Genomic DNA, 23910 nt, shown 5'->3' with positions numbered 1-23910 from the left:
CCCAACACCCATTTGCATGGATAACTGTATACATGGTATTCTCTGGCGTACAGATGATGGGGATTCTAAATGAGAGGGCATTTTGATGTCCCTACCTGTCCCACCTGCCCAAACTATTTCCTCAAGGTCCTCCACTGTAAACATTGCCCTGATGTAAAATCTTGGGAACAAGAATGGGGGAGATTTCAGGAAATGGGCCCCATCCTTAGACAATACTCTGATCGTAACTCTGATAATAACTCCAGGTTAACTGAGTTATTTTTTAAAAAAAAAAAAGTTACCCTTAACGAACACCAGAACACGAAGCATGGCTTACTTTAGGCTAAATCCATTAGTTGTAAGAAACACTTAAGTTGTATGAAAAGAAATTACCTTATCCAGGGAATTGCTTTTCTCGCTATTCCTTTCTGGAAGGCTATTCCCCGAATCTGTGCTTATGAGGGATCCTCTTGAATCAGCATTTCTCACACTATTGATGTTCGGAGTTGATGCTGTATATGGAGAAGCTATACAGAAATCAAGCGAAGACCAAAGACTTGATGAGATACAACAAAATGAAGATACGTACTTAACTTTAAGGGAAATTGCTTCTATGGCACTTGTTTTTGTTGTTGTTAAGAAATGGGCTCAAGAGTTTCACTCAGGCACCTCGCCTTTAAAGAAGGGCCATAATCCGAAACATTCAGACACAACCCTGAATTCACTTATGTGAGGCCACCTTGGATTCCTCAGACGAAAGGAACACACACAGTTTCAGAATGCAATAAAGATGTTAAAAAATCCACCTACAACTATCAGATCAAAAAATGAAACCCTGCAATGAGCCACAGTATTCAAACTGTATGCTGAGGTGCCCTAGGAAACTCACGGGGCCTCTCGGGACATTTTACATTTTCAAGAAAAACACGATGGTGCTTGACATTTCCCAGAACTGCAGTTTCAATGTGAGATCACACTACGTTCCTCTCGGTGATGTCGTATCTTTGTGAAGCTAGGTCTTTGGTGGCTGCTATGATAAAAAGCAGGTACTGGGTGAAAATCACCGTGGAACAGGAAAATAAGACGGGGGTGAGAAATCAGATTCCAAATTTGAGCTGCTGGGCAATGCCTAACACGTGCACACATCCCATTGAAAATGGGTGTAGTTATTAAAAATAATTTTTCTTTAAATTTATGTGTATTTTTCTCGAATGCCGATGAAGTTGTTCAGATAGATGAACTTCCTAGGTTATGTGGCTCCAAATACCTAATAAACAGAACTGTTGGTTGTTTACTCTGGCCTGGGGACTCAATGAACAAATTACTGTGACCATAAGTGTGCTGTGAACAGAGAATGCTTGGGAATCTCTGCAACAAAGAGTTACGAGCAGAAAAGAAATTTAAAAATAAAATGTGTGACATCTGTGAAAAGCAGCACTATAAGTCAGGAATCAGCCCCCACCTCAGAACTATGGAATTTTTTTAAAAAATAAGGTTTATTTATTTATTTATTTGACAGAGATCACAAGTAGGCGGAGAGGAAGAGGGGGAAGCAGGCTCCCCACTGAGCAGAGAACCCAGGACCCTGAGATCATGACCTGAGCTGAAGGCGGAGACTCAACCCACTGAGCCACCCAGGTGCCCCAGAACGATGGAATTTTTTAAAGTAAAAGTAGTAGACTAACTTCCTGCTTCGGTAAGATTTCAGTATATTACATGATTTAAAATGACCATCAAACTTGTACTTTCCATGCTGAACCACAAAGCTTGCCTCCAGCTGAAAGGCCGGGCTGGCTGTGCACGCTGTCGGAGGAGTCTTTGGTGCTCCAGCAAGCCGGAAGCAGGGCCTCCCACACCCACACGGAAGACGCCATTCCCCAACACCTCAGAACAGGCCGCCATTTTCATATGTTAGGATGCAAATCAGCTGCCATGGACTGAGACATTTCTTTTCTTTTTAAAAGATTATTTATTTACTTACTTACTTATTCATTTAATGTGTTGGGGGGAGGGGTAGAGGGAGACAAAGAATCCCAAGCAGAAGCCCCCCTTGCTGAGCACAGACCCCAATGTGGGGCTTGATCTCAACACCCCGAGATCACTTCCTGACCCAAAATCAAGAGCTGGATGATCCACCCACTAAGCCAGCCAGGCACCTCTGAAACACTTCTAAGTTAATCCCTCCCTCTACCTAACACTCAGGTGTATCCACCACCACCGTCCCTGAAACTGAATCAGCATATTAAAATTAAGAAAAGAAGCGTGAGGGGAATTTGAAAATGGAAGTGATGGCTGGAACGTGTAAGCCACTGGCCCCAGGATGCCTCATTCCAGAAGAGAAACTGTGTGATGGATTGTAACGGGGAACAGGTAAAAACCTATGAAAAAACTATGAGCCTCTTTCTATACTTAGAGATAAAACACACTTTATGACCAAAGTATAATTATAGTCCTCCTAATATAACCAGACTTCATATTTAATGTAAAACATAATGATCTTGAAAAAGAGGTCCTCAGTGAAGTAAAATTAGACCTTAAATTGACAGGGTTTTAGGCTCAGTTCCAGAAACAGAATCCTAATCTAAGGCAAACAGATGGAAATGCAGTAAATCAAAATCAACATGTTTAGTAGAACTGGGTTCCCATTGTGTGTGTGTGTGTTTGTACTTAATGTCTCAGGCCAGTGCATTTTAAAAATCTTAAACAACATGTAAGTAAAATGAAAAGAAGTTCAGTTCACCTCTGTCTTCTTTGTATGGACAGCCCAATGCAAAATACTGAGCAGGTGGAAAAGAGAATCCTGGGCTTAAGAATGTGTGCTTTTTAAAAAACAAACATAATCTTGGAGTAGATTTATCCAGGCAGCAAATCAGTTCTAGAAATCTTCATGCACCATGTCCCAAAGACATTGAAAAACAATGCTGAAGGTACATTCTGAGGAAACGAGATTTCTACTAACTAGAAATGCAAGGAGAAAGTCTGTTCTTGAAGGATAAGCACCAGGACTCAAGTTAACTGGAAACTCCTCAGGGAATAAAAAAAGAGTTGCTCAAGCTACCAGAAAGCTCGCAAACCCACCTCAAAGGTGGGGGCTTTTCTGGAAGACATTCCTAAAAGGGAACAAGGATTTAAGTCTTTCAATGGGGGTAGGAGAGAAAAAGCTGGAGGACAGACAAGGTCTGTTAGGGTGAATTCATATGGAAAGTGGATTCAGATCTTGAAATTTAAGAGAGCGAAAAGGGATTAAATCAGTCTCAGATACTTTTCATAACTTCGTCATGAACACAGAGCTCCTGAAGGTCATTAATGCCATTCGAGTCTCGGTAATGATACCCAGTGGCTCATCTTTACATTCTCAAGGCAACCCACACCCTGACAAGGTGAGGCAGAATTGGAAAATAAAGTCAGAGTCAAAGCATTGCCTCGTTCTAGTTTGATCATTTCCAGAGTCTTAAATTCTACAGAGTACTAGTGAGGGAGTTGTGGTTTCTACACATTCCTGGGCCCCAAGGGTCATGAAATTGGCTACTGAGAGTACATCACAGAAAGGCGTAACACTGAAGAACTGTGCTTGCTATAACGGCAGTCAGATACTGTCACCATGCTGGGCACTGTGCACATTGTATGAGCTTTCCACTCCTTGCCCTGACTCTTTTTGGAGATGTGGACACTGAGGGTGATGAGAAAAGACACGCTGCTCAGGGCAGTCAGTAACTGATGGAGTCTGGATCCCAAACCACCTCTGTCTGACCTTAAAGCCAGTGTTGTGAGCTCTGAGCTCTGCAGACAGTATCTTCCCATGAGAGTCCCTTTCCTGCCCCTGGAGCAGTGGCTGGGTATGTGGGCAGAGCAGGACAGGACGAGGGCCCCAGGAGAAAGGCAAATACAAACACCACAAGTCAGTCTCTGCTCTGAGGATTCTGCACGCATTAACTCACTTAATCTTTACGATACCTAATGAGACCACCATGGCTTTGAAAAATATATGTAAACATAAGTAAGATTAAAAGACTGGTACTGTAGGATAAATCTGGACACTGGTGTGGGGTTTCTGATTCTACATTCTGCTCACTTTCATCACCTACGTGAAACAGCACCTCAACATCAAGAAAAACAAGGAGGTAAGGACACAATCAGAATAAATAATACTCCTGCAAATTAAAAGGCTAAGAGACCTTTATTCTGCCCCGTGAGCTAAGTCCACCCACTGGGTGTCCCAAGCACTTGGCATAGCCATATGCTTCATTTATTCGAAAAGTAGTAAAAGACAGAAATAAAGACAGAAAAAATCTGTGTTTGTGATAATTCTGTGAAGACACAACTACTTTCTTTTTGCACCACTATCTTCACGAAGCAGTTGGCACAGGTGCTCAATTAGTCAGAATATTAATAAGTACATTTCTTAGGCATTTTCTTCCAAGCATTACTCAATCTGAATCTTGATTTTTGCCATCTGTTTTCTTCCCCACAGGGGTTGCTCTTACATTATGTCAGAGAGAAAAATATTCTAGGGAAGAAGATTTTAGAAAACCGATTTTAGAACTGTACTCTTGCCACAGACCACCATCTCCTCAGCAATTACTCGATCACATTTCATCAAAATCACCATCACCACAAGTAAATCCTACCCACATCCCCCCACATGCTCCTGCAAAGACATTCCTTTTCTAAAAACTCCTTTCCTGAAAATCCAATTTGGACGTTTAAAATGAAAAATTAATGTGAGCATAACAAAAAGCAAATAGCACAAACACGTGATTAGGCGTATGGAATCTTCAATGCATGAGATTTTGGCGGGGGGGGGGGGGTCTGTATTTCAGGGTCGAGTCGAGGGTTTCCATCATTAAATACGAAAAGCAGGAAAAGACCATGCAAGGCAGAGGCTCAGGCTCTGAGGGCCTCCTGTGAGAGTCGGCGTGGCTCCCACGCTGCGAGAGGGAGGCAGCGCAGAATCGGAACAGAGGGAGGCGAGCAGAGCGCCGAGCCTTACCGATGCCCGAGATGGCTCCGAAAAGGTCTTTGTGTAGGCTGTTGTCCAGCACGAGGCCAGGCTTCTGTGGCGTCACCAGCGGGTTCGTGGCTGGCAGCGAGTCCTCCTTCATGGTCTGTTCAAGGGGAGAGATTGAAGAGATAACCGAAGGTGACTTTCAGAGTCAGCAGCTGTCCTTGGAAGGGTCGGGGACGTGCGGGCACAGGACCCAAGAGCCTGGCCGGTCAGATGTGCTGCGTGGGGCATGTGGGCGCTCAGCGAACAGGACAGAGGGCCTGGGTTGGGGAGTGGACAGGGTGCAAGTGTGTGGGCAGAGCACTCTGGGTCCATAAAGTCACTGTCTGTTGCCCCAGAAGGTCTAGCATGTTCCCCTTCCACAGCGCAGATGTCCAACATTTCCTCAGACTGTTTTTTCCCTCAGACAAAGCCTCCCATGCTCTTTCTAAATGGAACACTGGTTTTTCTCTCACACCAGAAATCCTCCCAAATGAGCAGCAGTGACTTACAACAGCAGCACGGAAAAGCTGTCCAAGCTTGCAGCTTCGTGTGCACTCTCAGGCAGTGGAGAAATTGTTAATTTTGAAGTTCTGTCATAAAAGGGGCTTTTCTTTGGTGATTTTCTCAGGATTGAAGATGTACAAAGAGGTAGCATTATACCCTGAATTCTTTAGTCAGATCAGAAAAGCAGACAGGTTCAGAGAGTACACTTGTGAAATACAATGTTATATGGGGTGAGATGAGTGCCCTTCAGAACTACAAAACACATTCTACACATATGGTGCTTCTCGGTGCGACATTATTTAGGACATGTATTCAGAGGTGGAGAGATAGCATTAAAAAACAGGACAATGCATCCCTGTGGGGCCAAAGGGACAGAAACACAACATGAAAATTTCCCAAATGTATGCAACAATCATAGTGTGGAAAGACTAACAACCGACCTCATTCGTGGGTCCAGAACAAAAGGGAAAAAAGGAAATTACTACACTGGTAGCACATGTGCAAATGAATGGCAGGTGGTCTCCACCCCAAACATACTGAGATCATTTCTGGGATCATCCTTCAGGCAACTTAATTTCCAATACATCTTCCAGTGACTACATGAAGATGATATAAATTATAGTGGTCAGTTTCTGAAGGTGGGGCCATATGTCACTCCTGTTGGCCTCCCTGACATCAAGTCTGACTTTCTAATTTTACAGACACAGAAAAACTTTAGCCCAATGATGTGGATCTTCCAAGGCTGCGTAGCATGTTACCATGAGAACGAGCTAGGATTGAGCTCTCAGAGTCCGCAGATTAAAACTACGCTTTCCATTTTAACCTCCTCTCCCTGTAAATCTTTGCTGAATTCAGAGATGGTCCTTACGTCTCACAAGGTATGGTCCATCAGAAAAGCGTTTTTATCCTGAGAGTTGAAGGTTTACTGATTGGCCCCATCTTAGCCAGAAATGCGATTAATCAAGAGTACTATGGATTATTATGGTTTTAGTGGCAGAACAAACAAACAAACAAAAAAGGATGGGTGTGTCCTGGGTTAAATAGTATTCCCCACCCCCCCCAAATTCATGTCCACTTAGAACCTCAAAATGTGACCTTATTTGGAAATGGGATCTTTGGAGATGTGATTAAGACAGAAGGCAAAATGAAGTCCTCCTGGATTAGGAGCCCTACGTCCAATCACCGGTGTTCTTGTAAGAAAAGGAGACGACTTCAGAGATGATACAGACACAGAAGAGGAAGAAGGCCGAGTAAAGACAGAGGCCAAGACTGTCATGATGCAGCCACAAGCCCAAGAATGCAACGATATGGGGCAAGCACCGGAAGCTAGGAGAGAGGCACGGGACAAACTCTGCCCACAGAGCATCCAGAAGGAACCAACCCTGTGGCTACCTTGACTGTGGACGTCTGTCCTCCCGACTACGAGAGAATGAACACCTGTTGGTTTTGGCCACCCCGTTTGTGTTGCTCGGTGACAGCAGCCACAGGAAACACATGCAGGCTGCGGCCAGGTATGTATGCTTACGTACACTGCCGGGGTTCACAGGGAAGGGCGACACATCCCTCACGTTGATCCGCTGGACATTCTCAATCAGCAGACCGAACAGAGGCAGGTAGAGAGTGGCTATCCTTGCTTGATGGCTCTGAAAAAAACGCACATGGCCAAGTTTATCCCATGGCTCTGAGCCTTTAATGATGGACTGAGTGGGCACTGGGCCAACTCCTGTATTTGGATCCTTCCTATAAAGAGGGCTATTAGCGGACACCTGGGTGGCTATCAGTTGAGGGTCTGCTTTCAGCTCAGGTCATGATCCCAGGATCCTGGGATCGAGCCCCGAGTCAGGCTCAATGGGGAGCCTGCTTCTTCCTCTCCCTCTGTGCTCCCCTGCTTGTGTCTCTCTCTTTCAGACAAATAAATAAATCAAATCTTTAAAAATAAATAAATAAATACCGCTACTAGATTTTAGTGTGTAAACAGAGATGATTCTCAGTGCTGCTACCACTAAATTTTCTGACGGGTTACTTTCTTTATATTACTTAAAATAAAGGACATTTATCAATCCATATTTCCTTCCACTGGAGTCCACTCACCCTCGAAGCATATCTGTCATCAAAAGAATGCTTTATCAGCAGGTTCTTGAGCACACTGATGGCAATCAGCCGGACCTCCCTAAACTCCTGGAGGGCGGTCCCCACCTCCCTCAGTAACAGTCCCACCAAGAAGTGGTTTCTGCAGAACTCGTCTGTTAACGAATAGTCAAGCTGGAGATCTGAAATGAGGATAGAAACTACTTTAGTTCCAGAGGCCATCACACACTTTGAATAAAACAAAAGCCAAAACCACCCTCTGCATTCAGCCCACCCTGTGTGTCAAGAGATGATTAGACTTAGCTTCAAGTGTAATTCAAAGGTCAATTATCTAAAATATTGCTCCACGCCTTACCACATCAGACTCTTAAATTTAAATACAGATAACTGCACCAGATTTTGATTTTAGAAGACACGATATCTTGCATAAATATTAGTTAGTGAATAGTTTTAGTACCAATTTTTAGAATATACAACAACATGCTACATTACAAATGAAATTATGTTATTGACAAGAAGGTAAAAAATAAAGTTACTGTCTAACTGACACTCTAGAGAAGTAATCTGTAAGTAACAAGCATGTAATTAACAAAGAATAGATATACATGGTCTATTAAAATTTTCTTTACTACTTGAGTTCATTAATCCCTTTCCTGGTCATGAAAGGCTATACATTCCCATAAAAACCCAATGTGCTTCAAATGAACAAGTTAACATATAACCTCTATTCTGCTGTCCCTGAATGAAGAACTTACTTAACACAATTAAAAAAAATATACTCAATACTTCTGCACCTCTAAAAGCAAGTTAAAAAAAAGAACATAAACTAACACTGAAATACTGAAAGCACCACACTAAACCAGTAAATCATCAGCAAGCTAAACGATCAAATGGAAAGCTCTTCCAGAGAACAGCTTGAAGGAAATACAAAATCTACTTAAGGAGGGAAAGTAAAAGCAGCTACGCATCCCTCCAAAGCTGAAATATGCCTGTGAGTAAGCCGTAGCTGGGATCTGAAATCATACTGAATCTATTACTAGAGGAAAATCTACAGACGCCTTCTTTGACTTTGATTCCCTATTAGTTACTTCCCAACCTACCCAAAATACTGCCCCAAGTCCTATGCAGAAGCAAGGGAAAATATTCATCCTTCCAGAATAATCATGTCCACTGAATGGTTTTTTAAACTTTGTTTACCCTAAGGACAGCGCACAGCTTGAATTCACACAAAACCCTTAGGAAGATACCGGTTTAACTGTGCGTGCACGTGCATGCAGAGAAGGGGGGAACGGGGAAGAAGGGAGAGGAGGGGAATGCTACGAACACGGACCCCGATCAGTGCCGTAAGGACATCATCTGTAGGTCACCCACAGCCACCTGCCGAGGGCAGCCCCCCTTGACACCAAACACCCCGACGGTCGACTGAGAGCGTGTGCGAGTCTCCTGGGCACCTGACGGATTTCACGTCCCTCAGTTCTGCAGGACAAACAACAGGGCCCTACGGAGTTTAAGGCAAGGCAGGCATCAGCTCACATTCGCTGCCCAGCCAAGGGGTTTAAAGGACGACCCCCGGTACCCTGACAGGAGGAAGGAAGAGGGTCACGGTCTCCAAGTACAGGTGGGTTAGTGACTGCAAGGTGAGGGGAGTGAGACAAGTTTGGAGCGCCGCTGGGGTCCTGGGAGGGGGCAGGAGGAGACGCGGCAGGCTCCACGGAAGAGGTGCTGACTCTCTGGGCAGGAAGGGGACGATTCCCCCAGAGGGGTGCTGTGTGAGGCGAAGGAAAGTCAGGGGTGGGCACGCCATGATGGAGATGCTGGGAGCCAGCAGGGATGTCTGAAGTGTGGGCAACAGTGGGGAGTAAGACGAGACAGGTGGGATTCGGGTTGCCAAATACCCAGCCATTCCCTCGACCCAGGACACTCAATCCCTGGCTTTCATCTCATTATCATCCCCAAGTTACCCTGGCAGTGAGGCTTTTCCTGGCTACCCTCTCCCACATGCCCTGCTGCTCATATCATTCCCCTACTTGCCCCACTTTAGTTTTCTCTCCTCAGACCTCATCGCTAACACTGCACAGACTTCACTGAGGGAAAACAGCCTGGGATTTTCATCCTTGTCGTCCACGGCCGCCTCCCAAAGTCCCGTGTGCCCAGACTCGGTTGGTGCCAGGTAAATAGGTGTCGAACGCACGAATGCCAACCCCAGGCCCCCAACCCCTTCTGGCTCCTTAAAAGGTAGTCCAGGTTGCTCCTGGAGAAAGACATTTGTGTCTCTGAACCAATGCTTCTATGTGTTTCCCTCTGAGTTTCAGAGGCCATTGATTTAGGGTGTTATTAATGGTTTGGTGGCATCCTCTTGCTTTTCTATCAGTATAAATAATCAATCCCCATGTACACACATAGCACTAAACTCAGTAGTATTACCTAACAGACCCGACAGACTAATTTGATTCGTATGACTTAGTGAAGACAAGGAAATCTCTACGCGTTTACTCTCGTCAAACTTTAAGAAGATACAGAACAGTTAAAGACTCAACATGCAGACATAAAATGCACGTGAAAAGCCGTGTTGCTTGTGATTAGGTTACTGCCACCACTATAGACAAGGACCATGAAAATGGTGGAATAATACATTTTTGGAGTAAAGGAGGGCATTCTGTTTGTTGTGCCTCTTAAAGGGATATCCTAGAGGACACAGAGACCCCAGGAGCAAAACCCAGCTCCCTCCCAGGGGTGTTAACAACAGTATCTTAGCTACAATGAGAATAAACTCACTGGTTTATCGCGAATTTAAAAACGAACCTGAGTATATGGCAAATGCCTAAACGAAGAGCATATGTAAGCATTTCAGCAATGACTTGCATTCTTTTTCTTTTAAAGGAGGAAAATGCAAGAAAGCAAGCATCACACCCCACACCTACCTACAGGAGTGTCATTTGACTCCACAGTTGGTGAAAGAAAAGCTAATTCATAAGAAAAAAGGAAAAGTGAAACAAATAAAAATAAACTACAGTAAGTAAAATGGATTTCTATTTAAGCAAAGGAATTTTTCAATGAAAAAGAGTCACACTGACATGACCTGTAGTCCAGTAATTTTGCTGACAAGCTAAGCTCCTATACCACATTTTAGCAGTATTTTTTTACATGAAAATTTAACAAGAAAAAAATGAATTCATCAACAAAAAAATCAGAAAATTCTAATGTCATATCTCAATCAATTCTCTTTTATTAAAAATGGCTTTTTGTGAAAAGACCCAGATTGACGTATGTGAAGATAGATTACCTTGGTATCTCTGAATTCTGCCTTTTCCAAATGGCATCGGTAAATTCAAAGGTATATAATGTTCATGATTGCACACCACACGGAGAAATTCAAACTTGTATTCAAAAAGGGTCTGCAGGAAACGACAGTTAGTGAAAGTTAAATGCCTCACTTGACTATTTTATACAGCATCCTAAAAACCTATTAGAAATCATACAACCAGTTGTTAGCGTCGACCCTCTTACAACCACATGTCCTGTACTACGTCAGATTTTCAGAATGGCTGTAGGCACTTGTTCGAAAACTGGAAACACATTTCATCAAACAATGTCCTCCACTGACTCTTAGAACATTTATTATTTATGTTCCTCCTACTTCAAAAAGAATTTCAGGCAGCTTGTAATTATAGACACAGACTTAATACAATAAAAAAAAAAAAACAAGTAAGGCAGAGCTTTAAAATAGACACGCTAGGGAGGAGATAGATAATTCTATCAGAGAAAGCCTACATGGCTACTTCTAGCTCCATGTTAAATAAACCATGATTCGCAACACATATACTTTTAATTTTGTAGTTGAGATATCTTCTCAGTTATTTATGAGAAAATCAGTTAGTATGCTTATTTTACATTCAGAACTACTGCATCCCTAATGTCTTACACATTAACGCAAATACTAGCAAGTATCTCCAAAAGAAGGGACAAGAATGCCTCGGGGATAGAAAGAAGCCGTGACATGAGCCCAGAGAAACAGCCGGGTTTCTGGATGTCAATCAGGAAGACAAAAACCAGTGTGCAACACACACGTTACCTTCGGGTCTCCAGGAGCAAAGCAGCTGATGTAGTTGTTGATCTGCTTAAAGACAAACCCCCTGTCCATGAAGGTGAAACATCTCTGCAGAGAAACAAGCCACAAAGGGGAATATTTAGGCCCCAGTCTTTTTTTCTTTTTTTTTAAGTTGGGTTGAAATCAGCATTTACTGTTCATAAGTTTATCCTATAGCATAAAAATGCACCATTGGCAATGACTGGGCACCAACCGTATACTAGTCACTGCTACAATGAACATTTCGCCACTTGACTTATTCCCTCCATGCCCTGAGGTCCTTACCTTGATGAACACGGCAAGGCTGTGATTTGCATTTTTAGAGGCCTCCGGATTATCTCGAAATTTCTGAGTTATGTGCGGCATCAGCATATTCACAACAGTTTCCACAGCATGATGATAGGATGCGGGAAATCTCTGGTTTCGTAATAACTAAAAAGAATTTAGAACAAACCTATGTTATTTTTAAAGTGGTGACCCTCTGGGGGGTGGAGAGGGAAATTTCATTCCTAAAGTCCATTTTTGAAAAAACCCAGAGCTCCAATCTTACTTATCTAAAATGAGACTAGAGTAATGATTTTTTTCTTCTCTCAAAATACTGTACAGGTATTCTGATACCTAATGTAAGTGGTGTGCATTAGACCTGAGACCCCAGCCCCAAGAAAGATGCTCTCAGAGGTACTTGTAAAAATGTGGAGATGTCCCTCTTCTCCCAGAGATTCTCATCAGAGCTGCGTTTTTACTGGATACTTCTGGTGGCCTCAATGCCTGTACCTCTCAGAGAACTCTTTAGAAAACAGTGGCTCAGGTTTAAGCTTCAAGAATTCAAACGGAAAGTAAACAGATCTGAGACTGTATGTCACCGGCTCAAACTGCTTAAAAACAGTCTTCTTCAGGCGCACCCAGGTGGCTCAATCGGTTAAGCTTAGGTCGTGATCCTGGGGTCCTGGGATTGAGCCCTGCATTGGGCTCCCTGCTCCGCAGGGAGTCTGCTTGTCCCTCTCCCTCTGCTCCTCCCTCTGCTCTCTCTCAAAAAAATAAATAAAATACTTAAAAAGGAAACAGTCAAATTTACTTTATATAATAATTTCTCCCCATCAGAAATGCTTACCTATGAAATTATACAGATCTCAAAGTTAGCTGTCGTGGATGGTGTATCCTCTACACATCAGGCACTGCACTGGTACATGTTTTTATGTGCTTTTCCATTAAATTCTTATAAGGTTTGACCCTCATTTCACAGGTGCATGGAGAGCTCAGGTAAATGTGTCTTCAGTCAAGAACTAACAAGTAGGGGCACCTGGGTGGCTCAGTGGGTTAAAGCCTCTGCCTTCAACTCATGTCATGATCCCAGGGTCCTGGGATGGAGCCCTGCATCAGGCTCTCTGCTCAGCGGGGAACCTGCTTCCTCCTCTCTGTATTTGCCTGCCTCTCTACCTACTGGTCTGTCAAATAAGTAAATAAAATCTTAAAAAATAAATAAATAAAATAAAAAATCTTTTTAAAAAGTTAAATTTAATTAAACAAACAAACAAACAAAACCCTAACAAGTAACAAAGATTCAAACCCAGATCCACCCCGAACCCAAGGCCTGTGTTCTTTCTACTCTTGGACACTTCGCTTCCCCACCCATGTGCCCAATAAATGAGAAAAATTACTGACTCCTAAAACATGAAGGGAGCTGAATTACATGCTCCATGACATTTATCCACTCATGCATGTGATTCTAACAGCTACAACAGGGGGCTATCTTCACCCACATTTTACAAATGAGAAAATTGAAGCTTAGAGAGATTCACTAAGTACTGACTTTCCTTCTCTCTTTCAGTGGTGAAACCCCTGGGTTTCACACGTGCAAGCTGCTGCCCAGCTAGAGACTACATTTCCCAGCCTAACCTGAGTCCAGAGAAAGGCCATGTGACTGAGTTCTGGCCAATGGGCTTTAAGAGGAAAACCATGCTTTTCCCAGCCCTGTCCATGGGATGATTGCCTTCCAAGTCTTCTTCACCACTGCCTGGAATGTGATGCAGGGGGTGAGCCAGCTTTTCAACCATGTGGATGAGGGTGACACCTGGGCTGGATAACTGGAGAGAAGCTTGAGTCCTCAAATGACCCTGGGGAACAAGCCCCCCACTCTCAGAGCTATCTACTGGCTTATAATTTTCCAAGAGAGAGAAATGAACCTTTTGTCTTATTTAAACCATTATTTTGATCTGTTTTACTACAGCCAAACCCATAACCCAATATCAAGAAACAGTATTTTCTAAAACTAGAACTGAAATCTAGTGATTTCTATATGCATTATTTCATGCATCAAATACCAGAACCAATTATGAATTTTGAAATGCCAGCTTTACAATAATCTCAATTCTCAAACCAATAATAAAACAATCTTTGCAAACTTACAAAATCAAGAACCCAGTGAAGGAAGGATCAAGTAATAATAATAAGTATTTGAAGTTTCCCCACTTCCAAAAACAAAACTGTAAAATTAGAAATGCCAAAGGGATTTTGTTCTATATACGCAACCCGTAACTCTATATCCTGAGGGGTCAGCCTCAATAGATGATGATCGCTTCCTGGACCCCAGGTCAGGCCACCTCGCAGACCACCAGGCATACCTGCCTGCTACCCAAGCTGGCTACTCCTGAAGAAAGGTCTCTCCAGAAATACCTGATGCCTCCAGAATTAGTCGATGGCTGCTTAAACCATGAAAGTGGATGGCTGGGGTTGGCACCACTTAATCTATTAGTCACTATTATCAAAACTAAAAGTGGGCTAACCAGATACTTTAAGACTCCCGATGTGATGCAATAGTACCAGTTATGAAGTATTCTTGCCCCAAAGCAAACCAAACCTAAATCGAACTGAGCTTCAACATCATACAAGTTTATGGGAACCACGGGGGACAGAGGACCATGCCCCGTAACACTGTGAGGTTACGATGTGGGAAATTCCGCAGGACAAATGGTCCTCCCATTTCAACAAATATACTGCATTAAAAAACAAATAAATGGGGAAGGAACAGTTTGAAAATCCAGGAAACTTCAGAGACACATCAACCACATGCAATGTGAAGACTGTGTTTAGGTCCTGATTCGGACCAGGTGATGGTAAAAGGGCATTTCTGAAACAGCTGGGGAAACTGAATACAGACAGGGTGTCCGATGGTAACGAAGAAATACCACTGACTTTGTTGAGGGTCATTATGGTATGGTGCTTCCATCTCTTTCAAAGGCTTTATCTGTTAGAGAGGGCACACTCAAGATTTTACAGATGAAATGTAAAATCTTTGGTGATAGTTCTTAAAATGCTCTAAAAACAGTGTGATGGTGGACATATGAAGTCGTAAGGGCAGCAGGCCAGTAACTGCGGAAGATGAGTGACAGAGCTTCAAACATGTGGTTCATTCAACTTTTCTCTTTCCTTTTATGTTTATTTTAAAAATCCTACAATAATTCGTTTTCATTAGAAAGAAAGAAAACGTCGTGAAGAACAGTGGATAATTAACACAACAACAGAGCAACGAAGCTGCTCTGTGATCAGACGTCAGCTCAGTGCCTTGAAGACTGAAATGACCAACACGTTATCAGGAGCCCTAATCTGGCAACAAAACAGTGAGGTAAGACGCCTCTAAAGGTGATAAAGACCACCATAATTAGATGTTGTTATGGAGACTACTATCCACTGAATCGGAAGAAAATGATCCAGGGTAATGGGCAGCTGACCAGGGTGGTGAGTACAGATGCGCCAGCTCGAAGGAGAGGACACTGAGACTATGTTACAGCTCCCTAAGATATAATAAATAAGCCTATTAGCTAATAAACCTCATTTTCCTGGCCTTACCTGGGTTATGAGCCCTTTCTCCTGCTTCATGCTCATTGTCTTCTCCCCAAATGTGGAAGCTCCCCACCAACCTCCACATTGATTTCTCACTTTGGAGCTCACACAGACCCCTTCTGCTCTGTTCTCTTAACTGTGTGTGCCCAGCTGAATGTCTTCTTCGCCCCGGGATGGCATCAGCTTGGGGCTGGCGATGCACCATCTATGCCATTGGTATCACTTCTCCGTGCTCTGTGCATTGCCAGTGACTGTTCCAAACAGGTGCTGGAAGATGGAAGTGTGGACGCTCCCATTCTGCCATCACGCATTTATAGTAGGGGGGGAAGCGCGCACAGTTCGTTTAAAACATGAACCACGCCATCCTTTCCCTACTTTTCATTTGAGCACTCTTTCCTTGCTCAATTAAGTCAGGAAATGGTTGATGGCTAAACGCCTAACTAAGGTTATATATTCACCCCATCGTAGGCCACATTTTCCAGCTTGCGAGACGTACACCTGTGCAATGCTAGCAATTTGGCTTGACTCGAGGTGGGAGGAGAGGAAATTCCAAAAGAGTCTGCTGAAATTATAGCTGCTAACTATAAGTGATAGAAAAGGAACACCTAAAATGTGTTGAGCATAGAGGCTGAGTGGGGTTCAGAGTTGGGAACTCCTTAGTAGGCTTTGACGAGGTCAGTTTTATATTTTCCTCAAAAACTGCCTATTGTAAATTCCAAGCACACATCGCCTATGGAACACTTGGGTCTGGCACGGTCACATGTAATCAACCCAAACTTCCAGGTCCATCTGCAGTAGTAAGGAAATTGCTTATTTTAGATGCTAGTTCAAAGGGACGTTGTGATTTACAGCCTTCCTCAGCGAATGGCACAAAGTGTAGTTGGACTGGCTGGGATGGGGAGGTGGACATGTGGCCATGTTCAAGAGTGCAGCATTAGAAACAGACCTACCAGGGTGCACCTGCTTCAGGGGCATCTCCTTCTAATAAATATGCAGTAGACAGAATGACCCCATTACCAGCAAGAGTGTTCACCCAAGGCACCAGCTCTACATAAACTGGCCTCCAAATGTTGGTCTATGATAAAAAGTCTTGGAAAGCGCACTTTCAGCTGCACTGACAGCATTATATGGCTCTTACATGAGCCTGTGGCCTAGGTGCCCCTACTATACCAAAGAGGAAAAAAATCAAGGTCAAGATTATAAACACATTGCATGTACTAATAATCCTCAGTCTGAAAGTATAAAAACTCTCAGGGAATTTGATCATGATTTTGGAAATCACAAATGACACAGGAATGGTGAATATGAACTTGTTCTCTCAATTCAGAACCCTGGGATAAGGGACGAGGACATATACTTCCTAAGATGTAAATAAAGACAGACCTAAAAATAACTAACCCAAACACGTAAAATTCATTATTTCTAAGATAGGAGGCAAAATGAATAAAACCTTCAAAATATGTGAGATCAATAATGTGATTCGGGGAAGGCGTCGCACAGAAGAAGTCAGAGGGGAGCCCTCTAAAAGTGAAATGTTAAATTCTCCAAAGTGGTAAGTAGGTATTTTGAATCTCTTTTTATAGTAAATTATTTTATGGCTAAGTTTTCTCCTTTTGGATGCTAGAGTGTTTCTTTTTATGCTGGATAACAATTTTTAAATAAACCACTTCCAAAAACTCTCTGAATATTCTTTCAGGACCAAGATGTAATTAATGTACAGAAAAGGTTGTGCAGGGTAGCATTTGAGCAGTCTGTTCTAAAAAGTGCGACAAACAAAGTGTTGGAAGGCCCAGAAGTGCTGGAGAGTTGAGTTATAAGGCTGGAAAGGGCGGATCACCTGGGAGCAGCCGGCTGTGACTCTAGCATGACCTCGAGGTTCTGCTCTGCTGTGTGACCCCGGGCACTGCACCTCACGGGTCTGTACCCATCTCGACCTCTGTGGCAGAGGGGCGGAGCTGGACCAGAAGGGAGCTTTCAGGTCCCTACCACCCCTATATTTTTATGGTTTAATTTAGCATCTTGAAAAAAAAAAACACAGGCAGTTAAATTACTCTATTTAAATTTTCTACCATGGTTTCCAGAAAGAGATGTTATTGATACTTATACGTCCTTTTTTTTTTAAGATTTTATTTTTTTTAAGATTTTATTTATTTATTTTAAAGATTTATTTATCTTTGAGAGAGAGAGGGAGAGCAAATGCACAAATATGGGGAGTGGCAGGCAGAGAGAGCAGCAGACTCCCAGCTGAGCAGGGAGCCTAATGCAGGACTTGATCCCAGGACCCTGAGATCCTGACCGGAGCTGAAGGCAGATAGTTAACTGACTGAGCCACTAAGGAGCCCGATACTTAGACTTCTGTGGGTGTTTCAAAAGTGTTCATTACCTCTGACCATTGCTCCTGTGGTCTAGCCATGCACTTTCCCACCTAAACTCTGTGAGAGCATAAACCATGCCTCAATTAACTTTGTAACCCTTGAGCCTGCATACAAATAAAAGGCTCTCAATGAATGCTTTCTGAACAAACAGTTATATTTTTAAATATATGCAAGTCACCAATCTTTCTGGAGTCATTATATTTATTTAGAGCCAAAAACAATGAAAAACCCATTGGGGCCTTGTTACGGACTGAATTGTGTCTCCTTAAAATTCGCATGTTGAAGTCCTAACCCACAGTCTCAGAATATGAACATATTTGGAGACAAAGTCTATAAGAGGTAATAAGGTTAAAACAAGGCCATGAAGGTGAACCTCAGTCCACCAAGACTGGTGTCCTTATAAGAGGAGAAGATTTGGACGCAGACAATGCCGGAGGGAAAACGATGCACAGACCCAGGGAGAAGAGAGCCATCTACAAGCCAAGAAGGGAGGCCTTGAAACCAACCCTAAAGACACCTTAATCTCAGACTTCTAGCCTCCAGAATTGTGTGGAAATAAATCACAATCGTTAAGGCCAAATAGGCGGTGGTACTTGCTGTGGTAGCCCAAGCGAACCAAGGCAAGCCCACAGCCTATCTTGCGTATGACATTTGTAACATGAAAGTACTACATCCAAGTGACCTGCACGCATGTGTGTGTGTGTGTGTGTGTCTGTGTGTGTGCGCGCGCGCGCTTGCCCGCACACTTAGCTGCATACTGCCAAGTGGATAATCTGCTAGGTTTCTCACTTGGCAGGCTATCCGGGCATGATTTAGATGGCGTGTTACTCTGTGGAAAGCAGGGTCCACCTCCATCTGGCATCTGCCTGTGCACTAAAACCAGAATTAAAAGAAGAAAAAAAAAAGAAAAGAAAAAGGAAACCACCTGGTCAGGCACCCGCTCGACTGGAGGAAGTGTGGCTTTCAGTTCTGACCTTCTAACCTTCTGCCCGACGAAACCCAGCAGCCTCTCCCAAGGCTTTCTCCCAGAGTCTGACCCCCGGTGCAGGGAGACTTGACCTTCACCTTCTCTCCCTGTGGCTCCCCTGTCCTCCCTAGATTCACTGTGAAAGACTGCTCAGTACCGTGACCTGCTCCCTGCACTCGGGCCTCCGGCTCTCCACGAGACTCAAGACCCTGCACAACGCAATGCAGAGAGCATTCAGGGTCGTGATGGCAACTCCAAGAATAGGCACATCTCAAAAGGGGCTTTGTCACTTGACCGCTGAATCTTGCAAAAATGTATCTACACTGAGCTTCAGACAGCCAGCACTAGCCAGTCACACCCAGACAGCAATGGGTCCAGAGAAAACTGAAGGGACAGGCTACCTGTATCCCTAGGATGCCTTCAGCATGGGGACCCACAGTGTCACACACACCCAGGCCCCTCAGCAAGGAGCTATCTCAGAGTCCCTTCACTGCTTCCAGAGGACGTGAAGTAACATCAGACACTCTTGTCTAAGGCCCTGAGAAAGGTCTACAATGTTCAAGACTCGGTAATTACATTTAAATTAAATGCTTAAACTGTTAATCTCATTTCAACAGACTTGAAGCCTTCCAAGCTATACAAAGGAGGAGACAGAGTTTTCTTTGGACTTAGTAACACATGCTTCGGGACAGTGGGCTTTGGAGCCAGACTGTTCTCAACACCCGGCCCCCTCCATTCACTAGCAGCGCGGCCTCGGCAAGGAACTCGCTCTGGGCTCAGTTTCTTCCTCTATAAAATGTGGGGAAGTACTTTATGACAGTCCTGTGGCTTTAGTACTTGGAATAAAATGCTTTCATACTTGGAAAGCACCTAGGACTGTGCTGGAACTAGCAACAGAAAGCGTTCATGAATGTGAGCGACAAAGCACCGAAAAGACTTTCCCCTAAGAGCCACCACCCCAGCCCTGATAGGAAGTGACATACCTTAACTTTGGAGTTCTCTATCAAATGCTGAGCCATGGATTTTATCAAAACGTCAAAGAAAAACCATGAATACTGAAAGAAAAAAAAAAAAAAGGATCCAGGTGAGATATACAATAATCAGGAGGCGAGGTGTTTACTCTCTTAGGCTGACAATGTTACAGACACGAAACAGGGGTGACCGCAAAGCAGGGCTCAACCACTGGGCAAAACATCATCGGACCAGAGGTACATGCAAGGCAGCTGTTCTCCTGCCTCCCACTTAGACGGCACAGCCAACAAGCGGCACCGCTGGATTACATCTGGGATTTTCCTCTTGACTGAGCCTCCCCTGCCGATGCCGCCTTTATAATCGCCACCTCCATGTCCTTCACTCGTTCGCATGTAATGACTTCTTAAAACTTAAGAGCCCGTGATATTTTAAATACAGTAATATTCTGCAGGTCTGATAGAAGCACAAGTATAAGCAGCAAAGTTGGTCCCGAAGCACTAACTCTTTACCCCTTTGCCGGAGGTGGTGGCGGTCTGTAAACGCACACAGAAGGGTAGGCAGATTGGGCTACGGCGTTTGGATTTTCTCCCACCGATTTCCATGACGGAAAGCCGCACTGCTCAGCCCTGCAACATACCTTGAGTAGTTTGTTGCTGGTGAGGAAGTCAGCAGAAGGCTTGAGAATCGTGGTCATGGCTTTCGTCAGCTCTTCGTGCACTGTCTTGTATTCGGAGGCAATGTACGGCTCAGCCTTGTAAGCATACTTTGAAGAAAAGGGAAAGATATTTTAATGTCCTGGTTATCTAGGATGGGCTGAAAGCAGGAGAGGCTCCAAGGGATGGATGGCGGTGAGGGACTGAGGCACAAGTGCGGGGTGGGAGAGGAAGGTGTAGAAACAGAAGGGGGTAAGGGGGACACAAAGAGGGAGCCCAGGATAATTTCAGGGAACCCATCACAATACAGGAACCACCTGGCCCAGGTCAGTGGTCCTCCAGCCCACAACTCCACCTCCCAAGGACTTCAAGGAATGTGTCACCCGACACTGGGTGACTTGATTCCATAGCTATAATTTATAGAGGTGTCTAAGACTAAACACCACGTGTGTAACTTTTCAGAATGGTAACCGCCACTCTGTCTATGGAATAGTTACATAAATGAAGAACCCGTTGATATTCCTCCTAGTGATATCTCTTGCTGTCCCACATAGTTCTCTCATTTATCGTGGCCAGCGCTAACCTTTTCGTCTCAGGAGAAACAGTTCTACTGCAAATTTTAGTTGTGAAAAAGAAAAATGAAAATAATAGGGCTGTACCAAAGGCCTACCAAGAGTGACTTAAAAGTCTTCTTTTTAAAACTCCATGTCATTATTATTTGCAAAACCCATTATAAGAAATACGTTGAAAAACAAAATTAAGTAAATAAATGAATGGCTGCCTCTCTTTGGATTTCCTCTCGTTCAGGTATAAGGCACTGGCTATAGGTATGAAGAGAAAGCAGAGGTATTAAGTTTCATCCCAAAATAACTAGATTAAAAAAAAAATGAGTCCTTAGAAGGAAAATTGGAGAGCCACAGATTTACATGACTGGGACCGTTTATTTTACATACCTTAACATATGACCTCAAGTGGCTCTCCAATCCTTCCTCATGGCACTGGGCAACCACATGAATAATGACCCTACACACCACAGAAATGAATAAAGCAATGAATAGTAATGTGGGAATGAGAACATTTCATTATTACACAGTAGCTGCAGAACAACGATGATGCTACTGGCACCACAGGCAACAAGGAAACGAGGAATTAGATGGGGGTCCCTACACATGGGATCAAAAGAAATTTCTTAAATATAATGGTCAACACATACTCGCATCCCAGATATGTATGACTGTGCTCCAGATGTGGACAGACTGAAAGGGAAGGAGGCATCCGCCTACCCGCCTCTTACCGGGTCACGTTGACAGCGACTTCTTCCTGGGTGGCTCTGGTGAGGACGCGGAACAGCTGGTTTAGGATGGTGGGCAAGAAGGCGATCATCACGTGACCTTCCATCGCATGCAGGCTCTGCGGACATGCAATGGCCCTTGTGTGACCTTAAGACACCAACCCTGCACACGTTCACTCGCTCTCTCTCAAATAAAGGAAAAAACTTTTTTTTTTTTTTTTTTTAAAGAGCCTAACCCCAAGCAATTTCCAATCAGTTCCAAACAAGAATGGAAGAAACCTATCTAAACAATGGAAGGCAGTGGCGGGCAGAATAGGGGACAAAGATGTCCACATCCTAATCCTAGAACCTGTGAATATGTTACATGGCAAAAGGGAATTAAGACTGGCCTTAAGGTAGGGGGACTGTCCTGGATTATTCAGGTGGACCCAACGTCCTCACAAGGGTCCTTAAAGTCAGAAGAGGGAGGCAGAAGGGGAGAGCCAGGAGAGACATGCCAAAGGAAAGAATGGTCAGAGATGGAACGCTGTTGGCTTTGAGATGGAGAAAAAGGTCACTAGCTACGGAATGAGGGCAACCTTCAGAAGCTGGGAAAGGACAAGGAAACAGAGTCACTTCCAGAGTTTCCAGAAAGGAACTCAGCCATATTAGTAACACCTTGATTTGGGCCCAGTGAGGCCTGTGTCAGACTTCAGACCTACGGAAGTTTAAGAAAATAAATTTGTGTTGTTTGGAGCCCCTAAGTTTATGGTAATTTGTTATAGCAGCAACAGAAAACTAATTCAAAGAATCTTCTTAAACTCCTAAGGCTCTCTGTGAGATACCTGAAAGGAAACTTGGCCAAGCAGTGATTTCAGAACTCTTCATTGCACGTTCCTCGCTGAAGTCAAACAAACTCATATTCCATTTCTCACATTTCTTTTTTTTTTTTTCTTTAAGATTTATTTATTTGAGAGAGAGAGTGCGAGTGTGCGGGGGAGGGCAGAGAGAGAGGGAGCATCTCAAGTCCACTCCCCGCTGAGCATGGGGGCTGATGTAAGGCTCAATCCCAGGGCCCCACGATTGTGACCTGACCTGAAATCAAGAACTGGTCACTTAACTGACTGAGCCACCCAGGCGTCCCCATTTCTCACATTTCTTATGTTTTGTCCTCATGCCTAAGGCGCTCTTTTAGCTACTCTCCTTTTAAAAAAACATTCCCATGGAACCACATTCTGGATAATGCTCCCCTACATAAACCCCACCCTGCTCTCGCTGTTCCAGGATGCTGGGAGACCCCAACCCCAGCACAACACTGGGGTTGGGTATGTGCATTCTTTTGGTTCTTCCAGTGGGTTTTTTTTGCGGGGGAGGGTTCCCCCACCTAGCACACATTCTCCAAGGTTACATTATCACCTACGGTTAACTAGAAATTACTTAACAGTGGGACTAAAGTCACTGCTTCTTATGTGCCTGTTACTGTGCTCTGTACCGGGGAGCACTCAACTGATAGCCTGTGCTAGTGAGTGATTTTCTATGCAGAGAACAATGTGTTTGGGGTTGGCCTAAAAACAGTATATGTGGGATGAGGATGAAGGCAGGAGTTGTCCTATTTCTTTCTTTTTCTTCTTTTTTTTTTTTTAAATTAAGTTTTTAATTTTAATTCCAGTAGAGTTAACATACAGTGTTCTGGAGTTGTCCTATTTCTGAGTTCACTTCTTGCCACCATGACTATCCACCACACAGACTATCAATGTGAGAATATCTAGCTGAGAGCATCCTTCCCAGGTTCGCAAGTGGTTAAGAACAATATTCGCCACCAAAATGAAAACCCAACCTACCCCAAACTCATTAAAAAGGGGGTTACTAAGAAAGCGACCTGATACCTTAAGGTATTTTACAAGTTCACTCCCTAAGGCTTGGGCTCCAGATTCAGTTTTCTGGCAGTACTGGAAAAAATTATGTAAATGCTGATCCTGGGGGGGAAAAAAAAGGAGAGAAAGAAAGCAAGCCTGTTAGCATAATGCTGTGGAAACAGAAATATCTGCTTCTTAGAGCATGCATGTTTTATTTAAACAATGAAACTGATCATATAAAAATGAAAATATCAAAGAAATAAAAAATAAATTTTAAAAAAGATTTTGAAGATCCTCCAACAAAAGAAGAAAACTGTTGAGAAATGTTACTT

General features: G+C 43.6%; 1 protein-coding gene across 25 annotated transcripts in view; it reads right to left on the bottom strand.

Annotated features, from left to right (window-relative positions):
• Positions 1–23910, bottom strand: part of DOCK9 (dedicator of cytokinesis 9) — a 274885-nt gene that overhangs the window by 61564 nt on the left and 189411 nt on the right. For all 25 annotated transcript variants that reach the window (XM_032314499.1, XM_032314508.1, XM_032314517.1 and 22 more), the window contains exons 23-34: positions 23609–23698; positions 21747–21862; positions 21406–21475; positions 20437–20562; positions 19811–19882; positions 11931–12077; positions 11631–11714; positions 10842–10953; positions 7562–7740; positions 7000–7113; positions 4970–5084; positions 373–506 (exon numbers count right to left, since the gene is read on the bottom strand). In XM_032314499.1, the coding sequence (XP_032170390.1) occupies positions 373–506; positions 4970–5084; positions 7000–7113; positions 7562–7740; positions 10842–10953; positions 11631–11714; positions 11931–12077; positions 19811–19882; positions 20437–20562; positions 21406–21475; positions 21747–21862; positions 23609–23698 (1359 nt within the window). The remainder of the gene's footprint in view (positions 1–372; positions 507–4969; positions 5085–6999; positions 7114–7561; positions 7741–10841; positions 10954–11630; positions 11715–11930; positions 12078–19810; positions 19883–20436; positions 20563–21405; positions 21476–21746; positions 21863–23608; positions 23699–23910) is intronic.

The sequence above is a fragment of the Mustela erminea genome, chromosome 15 (genome assembly GCF_009829155.1).
Source record: "Mustela erminea isolate mMusErm1 chromosome 15, mMusErm1.Pri, whole genome shotgun sequence".
In the NCBI taxonomy this organism is placed as follows: Eukaryota; Metazoa; Chordata; class Mammalia; order Carnivora; family Mustelidae; genus Mustela; species Mustela erminea.
This window is presented reverse-complemented; position numbering and strand designations above follow the sequence as displayed.